General features: G+C 44.3%; 4 protein-coding genes across 4 annotated transcripts in view; 2 read left to right on the top strand and 2 right to left on the bottom strand.

Moving 5' to 3' along the window:
- Positions 1-87: 87 nt before the first annotated feature.
- On the bottom strand, positions 88-4,574 carry LOC136177145 (zinc finger protein 26-like). The gene is made up of 2 exons (XM_065948408.1): positions 4,492-4,574; positions 88-3,661 (listed from the first exon to the last, which is right to left on the bottom strand). The coding sequence occupies exons 1-2, from the start codon at positions 4,572-4,574 to the stop codon at positions 334-336; spliced, it is 3,411 nt and encodes a 1,136-aa protein (XP_065804480.1). The 3' UTR covers positions 88-333.
- Positions 4,493-8,251, top strand: LOC136177114 (oocyte zinc finger protein XlCOF6-like). The gene is made up of 2 exons (XM_065948285.1): positions 4,493-5,309; positions 6,338-8,251. The coding sequence occupies exons 1-2, from the start codon at positions 5,117-5,119 to the stop codon at positions 7,345-7,347; spliced, it is 1,203 nt and encodes a 400-aa protein (XP_065804357.1). The 5' UTR covers positions 4,493-5,116; the 3' UTR covers positions 7,348-8,251.
- Positions 8,252-9,884: 1,633 nt separating this feature from the next.
- On the top strand, positions 9,885-10,656 carry LOC136177144 (gastrula zinc finger protein XlCGF8.2DB-like). The gene has a single exon (XM_065948407.1). It carries the CDS (start codon positions 9,994-9,996, stop codon positions 10,654-10,656), a length of 663 nt encoding a protein of 220 aa, XP_065804479.1. The 5' UTR covers positions 9,885-9,993.
- A 164-nt stretch (positions 10,657-10,820) lies between these two features.
- The window catches only part of LOC109997272 (pro-opiomelanocortin), a 2,864-nt gene continuing 1,188 nt past the window's right edge, over positions 10,821-12,496 (bottom strand). Inside the window, exons 2-3 of the mRNA XM_020651689.3 lie at positions 12,428-12,496; positions 10,821-12,284 (exon numbers count right to left, since the gene is read on the bottom strand). The exon at positions 12,428-12,496 is cut by the window's right edge and continues 52 nt beyond it. Coding sequence (XP_020507345.1) covers positions 11,778-12,284; positions 12,428-12,496 — 576 coding nt within the window. The 3' untranslated portion in view covers positions 10,821-11,777. The remainder of the gene's footprint in view (positions 12,285-12,427) is intronic.

Here is a 12,496-nt window from a genome sequence, read left to right as displayed (position 1 = left end):
GTTTCAAGTTCAAAATGTGTGTATTTCTTTAAGCTTCGTATTTATGCTTCAATCATAGATCCAAATAAAGACAAGCACTTCAGAGCGGAGAGCTGGAAAAACATTTTTTATTCCATGTTTGAGTCTCATGTTGGTGATGTCAGACAGATAACAACATTTCTGTCGCTGTCAGCTGACAATCAGAGAACGTGTTGCTCCAACAAAGTAGTCATGATTAAAAGTGTCCGACAGAAGGCGGGTCAGTCCGAAAGAACGCGAGTCAGTCCGACAGAGGGAGAGTCAGTCATCTCCGGTGTGAGTCGACATGCTCTCTCTCCTGAAGGTCGTCTCGAGTCACGACTCTCCAACACACTGATGGTATTTCAGCTCTGTATACCACGCAAAGCTTCTGTCACAGATGTTACAGATATGTTTTTTTTCTACCGTGTGTACAGCCATGTGAGTATGCATACTTGCCTTATGGGCATATTTTTTCCCACAAACTGGACACACGAATGGTTTCTCTCCTGTATGTGTCCTCATGTGTATCCTCAGATGGGACACATAAAGACATTTGAGACCACAAACTGAACAAAGGAATCGCTCTCTTTCGTGAAACCTCATGTGGTTTTTCAAATTCAAAATTTGGTGAAAACGTTTCCCACACTCGGAGCAGCTGTGTGGTTTCCTGTGAGTATGAATCTCTTCAGAGTTTAACTCTGACTCAGGTTTTCTATTTCCTTCTCTCCCAAAGTCTCTGTCATCGCTCTCAGCGTCCAGAGTCTCTGAAACGTTATCAGCCAAGCAGCTGAACGTTTTCTTGACAGAATTAAATCCAGAATCACTGGCAGAGATCTCATCATGTCTTAGACCTGACGGGCGTTCTCTGGTCTCTTTCCAAAAGTCACTGTCCACACTGCCCTCAGTTCCAGAAGAGTCTTCAGTCTTGTCCTCAGTCTTTAGTCCTAAAGGTGTCTCTGAATCTGAGTCCCTCTCTGGTTCTTCTCCTCCACAGTCCTCTCCATCAGCTCCTGTTTCCATCTGTTCAGTTTGTCTCTGATGAAGCTGTGAGGACTGAGCTTCCTCTTCATCATCTTCACTCTTCATAGAGACAGGAGTGAAGGGGAACTTGGCGGTATCAGCCTGACCGATCCAGACCTCCTCCTGTTCCTCCTTAATAAGTGGAGGCTCTGTGTGCTCCTGCTTGACCCCTCTGTGTACCCCTCTTTGGTCCATCATGTGTTGGCCCAGACTTCCTCTTTGTGTTAACTGGTTCTCACATCCTGATCCATTGAAAAGTTTATCTCCTGTATGATCATGTCTGTGGATCTTAAGGAGGTGATTGTTGTCAAAGCTTTGATCAGAGTCAGAGGAGAAATCTTGTTTCCTGTCAGAGTCAAATGTTACTGAACTCTGGGAGACATCATCATTTCTCAGAGAGTTTAAACCTGACTGATGTTCTCCACTCGCCTTCCAGTTATTACTGTCTTCAGCCTTGACCTCAGTCTCTGGACCCGAGTCTCCTCCACAGTCCTCTCCATCAGCTCCTGTTCCTGTCTCTCTTTTCTCCTCACTTCGGTTTGGATGAAGCTCTGAAGCCGGACCTCCAACACACTCATATTTTTCTAACTCAGAGGTCCCAGACAGTCTTTGGTGACAAACAGAACCGCTGCATATGTTCTCAGGTGTGTGGACCTCCATATGTTTTGTCAAAAGTCTTCTCCAGGCAAATTCTTGACCACAAACTGAGCAGCTGAACTGTGTGTGTCCGGTGTGGGTTCTCATGTGTATAACCAAAGACTCACAGTCAGTGAACCCTGTGTTACACACCGAGCAGCAGAATGGCTTCTCCGTGGTGTGACGTGTCATATGGAAACTTAAATTCTCCTCAGTATGAACTTTCATGTGCACCAGCAGATTGTGCTGACTGACAAATCCTTTCCCACAGTGAGAGCAGCTGATAGATCTGTCGGCTACTATCGGTCCCTCAGTCCGGCTCTGATTCTGCTCTGAGGACTCGCCAACACACACATGGTTAATGAACTGGGACTCTTGAATAAATGTTTTCTCACAGACGATACAGCCGAGTCGTTTCTGGACAGATATGTGTCTTGTCAAACAGCCTCCTGTTGTGAATCCTTTCCGACAACTATTGGGTTGTTTTCCCTCATCACATGTCTGGTGTGAGAGCAGAGTCTGACGGTCTTTAGATGATTTAAGACACTCAAAGAAGCCGAGGGAGGATCTCTCTGCACTGTCCAGAGAGACGTCTGGATTCTTCAGGTAGGTCAGACCTGAGTGGAGCTGCTTGGCTTGATTGCATAAATCAATGTTAACAGTGTAGTGTTTCTTAGGTTGGATTATATCATGAGAACAGGTTGATAATTTCTTGCCAGCACTACAGCCATCTTTCCCTGACACTCTTTTATTTCTCTGATAAGTGAAACCTTGGTGATGTTTCCTGGTGCCTTTCCAAAATTCAATGTCAACACTGTCATCAGTTCCAACAGATGGTTTGGTCTCTTCATCACAGTCTGCTTTCAAATCTGTGTCTGGATTTAAAACTCTTCCCTGTCCTGGTTCTTTATAGTCCTGACAATGAGATCCAGTTCTTCTTTGGTACTTTCCAAGACACTTGTGTTTTTTCACTTGAAACTTCCAGAAGAATCTTCTCCCACAGTCAGAGCAGCTGTATGGTTTCTCCACCAAGTGGACGGCCATGTGTTGCCTCATTATACCGCTTTGTGAAAACCTTTTATCACAAACAGAACAACTGTATGGTTTCTCTCCAGTATGGGTTCTCATGTGTATCTCTAGGTGGGAACTAAACTGACGTTTCTGGCCACAAACTTTGCAGGTGAACAGTTTCTTGCCTTTGTGCATCCTCATGTGGGTCACGAGCAGATAATTGTTAGGAAACGTTGCATCACATTCAGTGCAGCTCAGTGGCGTCTTGTGTTTGTTACTTGGGTTTGTGTGAAGGTGGGACGTCTTACCAACACACTTGTGGATTTTGAGCTGTGATGTACATCTGAATCTTTTGCCACAGTCACTGCAGCTGAGCAGTTTCACCCCTGTGTGGGTATCCATGTGACATGTCAAGGCTCCTTTATAATTAAATGTTTTGGCACAGATTGAGCAGCTGTATGATCCCTCTACAGTGTGAGTTCTCAGGTGATAGTCCAGACCGGCCTTTTGAGTAAACCGTTGGCCACAGATTGAACAACTGAAAGGTTTTACTCCTGTGTGTGTTCTCATGTGTACGTTAAGATTTCCTTGATGTTCAAATCTTTTACCACACAAAGAGCAGGAAAAGGGTTTTCTATCAGCATCCTTCCAGTCTTCAGTCTCAGGGTCAGAAGAGTCCTCAGTCATGTCATCAGTCTCTGGATCTGAGTCCGTCTCTGGTTCTGCTCCTCCACAGTCCTCTCCATCAGCTCCTGTTTCCATCTGTTCAGTTTGTCTGTGATGAAGCTCTGAGGACTGAGCTTCCTCTTCATCATCTTCACTCTTCACAGAGACAGGAGTGAAGGGGAACTTGACGGTATCAGCCTCCTCCAGTCCTTGAAGCTGTTCTTCCTCCTGTTCTTCTTTAATGTGTGGGGGCTCAGGGTCCTCCTGGTCCAGACTGGGGCTCCACTCCTGCTGCTCTTCTTTACTCACCAACAGCTGCTGGACTTCACTGAAACACACAAAGAGACACCAGGGGAAGCTGTGTGTTTATGAGAAACCAAACCTAAAGGAAGAACTGGCAGATTTTCAACCTGTTATGTCTCATTAATCGATATCACATGTTAATGAACAATGTTTCACTCCCCTCAGTGTTAGCTCAAAGGAAAGCTCCCTGCTCACGTTACAGTACTTGGCAGAGTGTTCAGACTCCTTTCCTTTTAAACTACAACCGGCGTGCCCCTTTGTTGTGTCGAGCCTTCACCCGATAAATGTTGCCACTGTTTAAGTTTGTCATCTTCATCTTTACCAACAGTCTAGCTTCAGTTAAATTGTGGAGCTAGTTGAGTTGGTGAAGTTAAAAAATAATCAGTAGTTGATTTTTACTTGTTATCACCATTTCCTGCTCTTATATAACGGTGGTATTAAAGTAATATCAGACTGGAGGTATCCGCTGTGATTATCTTCAGACTGAATCACGGCACAGCTGATATTAGCATCATGACCTCCAGTGTGATATTAATTCAACTAAATTATGATATCATTAATACTTTAGTATGCCAATGTATAAGAAGGGTGTGGTAGTGAGCTGATGAAGAATCACTGTGTATAAAACTCTCTTAGCTAACCCAGCTATAAGCCCTAAGCCTACAATGATACAACTTTCCCATCTGACTTTCAGATTAACGTGAAGCTCCATCATTCATATAGTGACCATTAAACAGGATCTAATATAGCAGGAGCTAGCTGCGGCTAACACTGCTGTGGTCGTCTATGGACGTTAGCTAAAGGCTCAGCTCCCTGAAACAGGAAACACGTTTCCGGCAGGGACAGAAAACCTACCTGCTCTGCGCAGCTTCATTTCCGGTGTTAAAATCACATCCAGTAGGCGAGTTTGTCGGAGGAGCTCCTCTTCGGATCCACATGTTGTTGTTGGTCCTCTCAGGTCTCTGTGAGCCGCAGCGAGAAGAAGAAGAAGAAGTCCAGTCAACCAGGACAGGATCAATTGAGAGAGAACCGGAAACCAAAACACTACATCCTGCTTACTTCTACGGCCTTCAGAATAAAAGCACATCGTTAACTGTCAGACCTCAGTATGTGCTGTAGAGAGTGTATCAGGGAATGTTTTTTTTTTTTTACAAGTTAATTGCAGTGTTGACATTTTTGTTTGACACTTTTTGTGTTAACATTTTGAAGAAATGCTATAGGAGCTAATTACTTCCGGGTTGTTGTTAGCATTAGCTCTGGAGTGTGGAGTGATTGAGCACCAGGAATGAACCTTCAGAGCCTCCGTATGTGTGAATTAAGTTGTGAATGGACTTCATTCTGTTCCCCTTCCTCCCACTACAAACATCTGATGGTAGCTTAGCATGCTAACTGCACACACACACACACACACACACAGGCATCCGTGTTTGACGGAGAGCAAACCGAGTTGGGGACAAGAAGTCGTTGTGATCGTGTGAAAATGTCTAAAGTCCAAATGCTGAGAGCTTTAGTGAACCAGAGACTAAGTGTGGCTGCTGCAGAGATCTTTGAAGTGTTTGAAACAACGATAGCAGATTACGAGGAGCAACTGTGTCGATCCAGAGAGGAGAGCGAGCGGAAACAGAGACTACTGGACGCTGTTCTCAGTCCTCAGCTTCGTTTACACCGAGCAGGTTTGTTCATCATCATCATCATCATCATCATCATCATCATGGGGAAGGGCAGAACTGCAGCTTAAAGTCTGTCACAGCCGGCAGCTCTGTTCTTCATCACCTGACAGTGCCCAAACATTCAGGCATCCATCTTCAAACAACAATTCAAGTAGGAGGAGAGCGACGATGTGTGTGTAAATATTCACAACATGTGATGTTTATTAAACCAAGAAAAGGGTACGCTGCCACAAGGGAAGAATACAAATATTTATTACTCAGTCAGAAATGTAAATATTAGTGAGAAAATCTGTTTCCTGTAAGTAATGTTTTTTTTACAAATAAAAAGAGAAAAATATATATGCTCTGGTAGAAAGTGTTATTCCTGTGCTGTCATTTATTACCGACTCAGTGTGAGTCTCCTTTGTTTGAACAACATCTACACAAACACATGAACACACACACTAACACAGACACGCTGCACATGCAACAAAAACTCTCAGAGGAAAACCTTTCGTGCAAACTCTCCAGCACGCCTCCTGCCTCATACAAGCTAAACAAACAGGTAAAATAATCCGAGCTATTTAATCACATGAATAAATGAAGAAGATCCCAATCAAACTGATTTATATTAACAACAAACGATGGACAGTATTACATATCTACATCCTAACCAGTCTGTTGGACTGAGTTAATCCTCCAACAGGTCCACATGCAGACCGCCTTCACAGAATGCTCCAGGAAGGAAACGATGAAAAAAAAATGTAAATGTCCATTTATGATGAATAATGAACATGTTTTTGATTAACGCCTCGCGTCCTTACTAGAACAGCGATTTGAAAATGATAGTGCAGACCCACATTCACTTCAGACATGAAGGAGGTGAAGGTCATATTCAGAGAAATCAGTGCTCAGTGTTGATATTCATATTTTACTCTCCATGTTCTCAGACTGAAGCAGGTCTCCTCTCAGCTGATCATCCGGATCAAACAGTTGACTGTTCCTAAAGTTTGACCCCTAAAAATCAGAGTTTCTCTCTATATGTGTTTCAGAGCGTCCTGCAGATGTCCAGCAGCTGTTGGTGAGTAAAGCAGAGCTTCCCCCTGAGCAGCAGGAGTGGAGCACTATTCTGGACCAGGAGGACCCTGAGCCCCCACACATTAAAGAGGAACATGAGGAACTGTGGAGCAGTCAGGAGGAAGAACAGCTTCAAGGACTGGAGGAGGTGAAAGAGGAGGAGGAGCAGGCTCAGTCCTCACAGCTTCATCAGAGACAAAATAAGGAGATTGGAGACTCTGTGGAAGAAGCAGAACCAGCGGTGAGCTCAGAGACAGAGAGTTCTTTCCACCCAGAGACTGAGGGCCAGAGTGGAGACTCTTCAGAACATGAGGCTGAAGACAGACTCGAACAGAAACAGGCCAAGGAAGCACATTTAGGTCCAAACTTTTTAAACAATGACGAGTATGACTTTCATGTGAAACTGTTCCGCTGCTCTCAGTGTGGCAAATGTTTCAATCAAAACTCAAATCTAAAGACACACATGAGAATCCACACAGGAGAGAAACCTTTCTGCTGCTCTGTGTGTGGGAAAAGATTTGCCCAGAAGGCTCATCTGCAGAATCATGTGAAATGTCACACGGGAGAAAAACCGTACGGCTGTTCACTTTGTGACAAACGTTTTTCCCGCTGTGAACACTTACAGCTTCACATGAGAACACACACAGGGGAGAAACCCTTCAACTGCAACACCTGTGACAAAAGGTTCACCTGGCTTTATCAGTTCAAAAACCACAAGTGTGGAGGGGGATCGTCACAGTGTCACGAACTGTGGAGCAGTCAGGAGGAAGAACAGCTTCAAGGACTGGAGGAGGCTGATAGCACCAAGTTCCCCTTCACTCTTGTCTCTGTGAAGAGTGAAGATGATGATGTTCAGTCCTCACAGCTTCATCAGAGACAAACTGAACAGATAGAGACAGGAGCTGATGGAGAGGACTGTGGAGGAGAAGAACCAGCCGCGATGTTACACCCCCGAACATTTAACTGCTTCTTTGAACACTTCTAGTGATCGTTGTGGAGCACCTCAGGTGGACTCTTTGTTTGAGGTGAGACGCTGATGTCTTAAACTGAAGGAGTCTCATTTCTGCAGGTCTAATGAAACACACTGACCTGTGATCAGTTCAGCTGTGTGTGTGTGTGTGTGTTGTGCGGTTGTCACAATACTATAATTTTAATCTTGGATCTAAAATCAAACCATTTCAACACCTGCAAAGTAGAAGGAAGGTCTTGCGCTCCAGCTCCTTTACAGGTGGAGGTCGGTGCTCTCAGAGAGTATAGGTGGGATCTACCTGAGCTCGGCGTGACTTGGCTCCCCATCCCCACCCCCTCAGGCCCGGGCCGGTCTTTTTTTATTTTTATGATTTATTTCTGGGCTTTTTGTGCCTTTATGGGAGAGATAGGACAGTGAATAGAGTCAGAAATCAGAAATCAGAAAGAGAGAGAGAGAGGGAGAGAGGGGAATGACATGCGGGAAAGGAGCCACAGGTCAGATTCGAAGAAGAGCGTGGAGCAGTATTAACACACACACACACACAAAGTTCATCACAGGGAAACATGATGTGTAGCAGCTGACAGGAGATGTTGTCCAGGAAGCAGCTGCTACAGTAACAGGGCAACATTCTGTTTTAGCAAAGTATGCAAAATTGAAAGGGAGAAGACGTGTGGGGAACCAGCCGGAGGGTTGGAAAGACAGCCGGGGGAAAGACATGATGGAGCAGGAACATCGTGGAGATTTTCTACCCATAGACCATCCTGAAATTAATTTATTTTTTATCACGGTGCTTCTCTAATAAAATGAACAGTTTATGTGTCTGTGTATTTGAACACCCCTTGGCTTTGTTTATGTTTCATTTCTGTAAAACAACTGTCAATAAAGGTTGAAGTATTTTTTTCCAATGAAAGATCTGAACACAGATTTATTTGGGGATTTTATGCTCATGGTGTGTGTGAAGCAACCACTACGCCACCAGCATCCCAGGACTTATTCCATATCGTAGAATACCGAACATGACTTCCAGAGGCGGAGATAATAACCGCTGTACCGTTAATATGTTCATGTTGTTGTTAGCATTAGCTTGTTTAGCTTCACAAAGAGAGAGAGTCGTAGTTGTGTTGAAGAAGTGACTCGGCAGCGGGAATGACCATTCAGAGCCTCCCTATTAAAACTGACACGGCACCACGTGGACGAGGGGACGGTGTTTCGATGTAACGAGTGGCCGTGTTATCTGGTGACCCATAGGTCACCTTGTCTCCTCTTTGTTCAGTTTTTCGTTAAAGATGATCTGAGGAGTACTGGCTCTATGACGGAAAACTTCACAAAGAGTTTGATCAGACACACTGATCAGACACAAGAGAATTCTTCAGCTGCAGACTGTGTGAACAAAGGTTCTCTTGGCATTACCAGTTAAAAAAAACATAAATGTGTCAATGTTCAGGCTTCAGAGCTTCATCATAACCAAAGTGCAGTGAGAAGAGAGGCACAGACAGGAGCTGAGGGAGAGGACTGTGGTGGAGCAGTGAAAACCCCTACAGATGAGAAACCAAAGACTGACAAGAAAACACACTGCTGCTCTTTTACTGATTTCCGTGAACTCTGACATCCTGTACTTTAAGGTGCTTTTTATTCATTCCTCTGTGTTGCATGCGTTACCCGCTGGCATATAATTGTTATTTAAATTATATTATGGAGACACTAAAATCCTAAATTATGTTTATGATTGGACACTTCATAACCAACCTTCCTAACCTGACCATGTTTTTTTTTTCTCACAAAGACCTGAGAGGACCAACAACATGTGGATCCGAAGATGTGCTCCACCGACAAACTCTGACAAAGCTGGATGTGATTTTAACACCGGAAATCAAGCTGCCCAGAGCAGGTAGGTTTTCCGTCCCTGCCGGAAACGTGTTTCCTGTTTCTGGGAGCCGAGCCTTTAGCTAACGTCCATAGACGACCACAGCAGTGTTAGCCGCAGCTAGCTCCTGCTAACAACATCGTGGACTTCACTGGACACTAACTCTATTTATATTCTGTTTAATTGTTACTATATGAATGAACGTTATTCTGAAGGTCAGCGGGGAAAGTTGTATCTTAGGCGGTATTTAGCAGTTAGCCCCGGGATAGCTCAGAGTTGACATGAGCAGGAGAACACATATATAATGAGCTGCAGCAGCTTGTTCCTGTCATGATTTCAGAGTTTTAAACTTCGATATGATTCTAGTAAAAACGGTGTTACCGTGGCAAAAAAATTAGTCTTGACATACAGCAAAAGGCAGAGGCTGGATTTAAACCCACAGCCTCAGCACATTGGGCTCACAACACAACCACCAGGCCATCAGGCGTCTACGGTTATTTCACCATTCCAGCTACTTAATGGTAAACTGAATGAGCTGAAGGAGGCCGGCGAGGGATGTACACTTGAAAAGCATTGCAGTGTTCTCTTGTATGTTTTAAAGATGAGAGACAAACTTGAAAAGGACATATTATCCCCAATCCAGTGATGATTGGCGTCAGACCAGAGAACATTAGTCAGCTTTAAAGTCTTCTGATACTGATGAAAGTGTGGACAGTGATTGTTGGAAAGAGACCATAGAACACGGGTCAGGTCTAAACTCTGTAGAGAACTTTAAACAAAAGACACCAGAGACTGATATGAAATCACACAGCTGCTCTGAGTGTGGTAAGACATTCAAAAAGAAACAGAATCTCAACAAACACATGAAAATTCACACAGGAGAGAAACCCTTCAGCTGCTCCAAGAGTGGTAAGAGATTTACCCGTAAAACCAGTCTGACAGGACACATGATCATTCACACTGGAGAGAAACCCTTTAGTTGTTCTGAGTGTGGTAAAAGATTCAACAGAAAAGATAGTCTGAAACTTCACATTGTGCATCACACAGGGGAGAAAGTCTTCAGCTGCTCTGAGTGTGGGAAAAGATTTAACAATAAGAGATGTCTGACCAGACACATCTTAGTTCACACAGGAGAGAAACTCTTCAGCTGCTCTTTCTGCAGTAAGAGATTTACCCAACAAGGGCAACTGACATCACACATGTTGGTTCACACAGGAGAGAAACTCTTCAGTTGCTCTGAGTGCGGGAAAAGATTTAACCATAAGTATAATCTGACACTTGACATGTCATGTCACACAGGGGAGAAACGCTACACCTGCAGTGTTTGTTACCGAAGATTCTTTTGGCATTGTCAGTTAAAAAGACACGGTTGTCTTGGTGTTCAGGCTTCAGAGCTTCATTCAAACCAGACTGAGGAGGAGCAGAACCAGAGAGGGACCCAGGTCCAGAGAGACATTTAGGACCAGAGACTGAGGTCAGTTCTGAAGACTCTTCTGAAGCTAAGACTAAATACAGGGATGATGACTGGAGGCTCTGAATGCGCTAAAAGATATAAACAATAGTCTAGTTAGTTCATTTGTGGTGCTTTGAACAGACTCCAATGTGATGGATTAAAAAACAAATCAACATGGCTGATGGATTTTGCTTGCAAATAAACTTTATTGTATTAATGTAATTTATAGTAATTCATTCATCACTTTAGAAAACATCCTCTCTCTCTCCCCCTCCCTCTCTCTCTTTCTGTATTCATGCTTTAAAGACAGATTCTGTGGGTGGAGGTTCAGACAGGCGGAGGAACACTTGTGACTCTGTCTCCCAGAAATAACAAATCCAGACTTCTATGTATGTCGTCATTTTATTATATTCTCATGACTAATTGGTATCATCCTGATGATTGGTGCAGAGATAAATACGACAGTTTGTGTTGTCCTGCAGACCGGGCACAAAAAGCAGATGTTCATTTGTCTCGTCCTGTGCCTTTAAGGCTCTGAAATGTTCTGCTTGTGTTTGAAAGAAAAAGTCAAAGACGTTTACTTGATTAGAAACCTCACGTTCTCTTTGTGACTGTTACTGAAGCTGTTCTGCTGCCTCCTCTGACCTCACACAGGACTCAGGACACACACACATGAACAGTATATATATATATGTATATATATATATATATATATATATATATATATATATACATATATATATGTATATATATATATACATATATATATCTAATGTTTGAGTTGTTCACTTCACCCTCCTGTCGACCACACAAACCTGCTGCTGTGCAGAGTCTGACACGGCTAAACAGAATCTACTATTTCCTGCTTCTGTCTTAGTCATGTCTTGTGGTGTCGTCATGACAACAGAATTTAAACTTTGATATGATTCTAGTAAAAATCAAATGTTATCAACAACTGTTTGATACCACCGCAACAAAGATAAGGTCATAGACGTCGAATATAAAGTTATTAATTGTTTTTAATCATAAGAAAGTTGCAGACAAACTCGTGCGTGCTGTTTGAACTGGACAGATGTATTCTCACAGAGCGCTTGTCCCCTCCCCCGGTCCTCCCCCCTCCCCCTTCCCTCACTCCTCCTCCTGCTGCTGTATTTCTTTGTTGATGACGTTTTTGAAGAGCGTGAGCAGCGGCCTTTGGCTGCGCTCGTCCCAGCTCTTCATGAAGCCTCCATAGCGTTTGCTGGCTGGCGGGGCGTTCCAGCGAAAGTGCTGAATCCTGTAAACGCCGGCTTTTTTTGCATGTATGTCTTCAGGCCCCTCCTCTTTTTTCTCCTTTCCCTCATCTTCTGCTGTCATTTTGCGGCCAAGCTCCCGCTTCCTCATCTCTGCGGGGAAAACCTCAGAGGACTCCTCCTCCACGCCGTTGGAGGTGTAGATTTTGATGGGGCGGCGCTTCCTCCCGACAGGCTTCCCCCAGCGGAAGTGCTCCATGGAGTAGGAGCGCTTGGCCTGAGGAGAGGAGGAGGATAAAAGGGGGAGCAGAGCCTCGGCGTCTGATGGAGGAGGAGGTCGGAGGTCGCCAGGGATTATGGGAGTCTCAGCTGAGAGGTCTGAGTGACAGAGCTGGATACAGTCCTACAGGAGAGGAAGGAAGGTGTCAGAGAAGACCAACCATGGATGTTAGGGCGGAGCTTTAACAGTCTGTGTGTGTGTTCGTGTGTTCATGTGTTTGTGTGTGTGTGTGTGTGTGTGTGTGTGTGTGTGTGTGTGTGTGTTACCATCATGCTGCTCTCAGAGTTGATGTCCTGACAGCTAGGATGCTCCATGCACTCACTGACGGCTCCTCT

The sequence above is a fragment of the Labrus bergylta genome, chromosome 19 (assembly GCF_963930695.1).
Source record: "Labrus bergylta chromosome 19, fLabBer1.1, whole genome shotgun sequence".
NCBI classification, from domain to species: domain Eukaryota; kingdom Metazoa; phylum Chordata; class Actinopteri; order Labriformes; family Labridae; genus Labrus; species Labrus bergylta.
Note: the sequence above shows the minus strand (reverse complement) of the source record. Positions and strands in the feature narration are given on the sequence as shown.

Coding starts and splice junctions, on each gene's coding strand:
- LOC136177145 (XM_065948408.1), bottom strand. CDS start 4,574: ATGTGGATCCGAAGAGGAGCTCCTCCGACAAACTCGCCTACTGGATGT. Junction 3,662..4,491: donor AATGAAGCTGCGCAGAGCAG/GTAGGTTTTCTG, acceptor TGTGTGTTTCAG/TGAAGTCCAGCAGCTGTTGG.
- LOC136177114 (XM_065948285.1), top strand. CDS start 5,117: ATGTCTAAAGTCCAAATGCTGAGAGCTTTAGTGAACCAGAGACTAAGT. Junction 5,310..6,337: donor GCTTCGTTTACACCGAGCAG/GTTTGTTCATCA, acceptor TATGTGTTTCAG/AGCGTCCTGCAGATGTCCAG.
- LOC136177144 (XM_065948407.1), top strand. CDS start 9,994: ATGAAATCACACAGCTGCTCTGAGTGTGGTAAGACATTCAAAAAGAAA.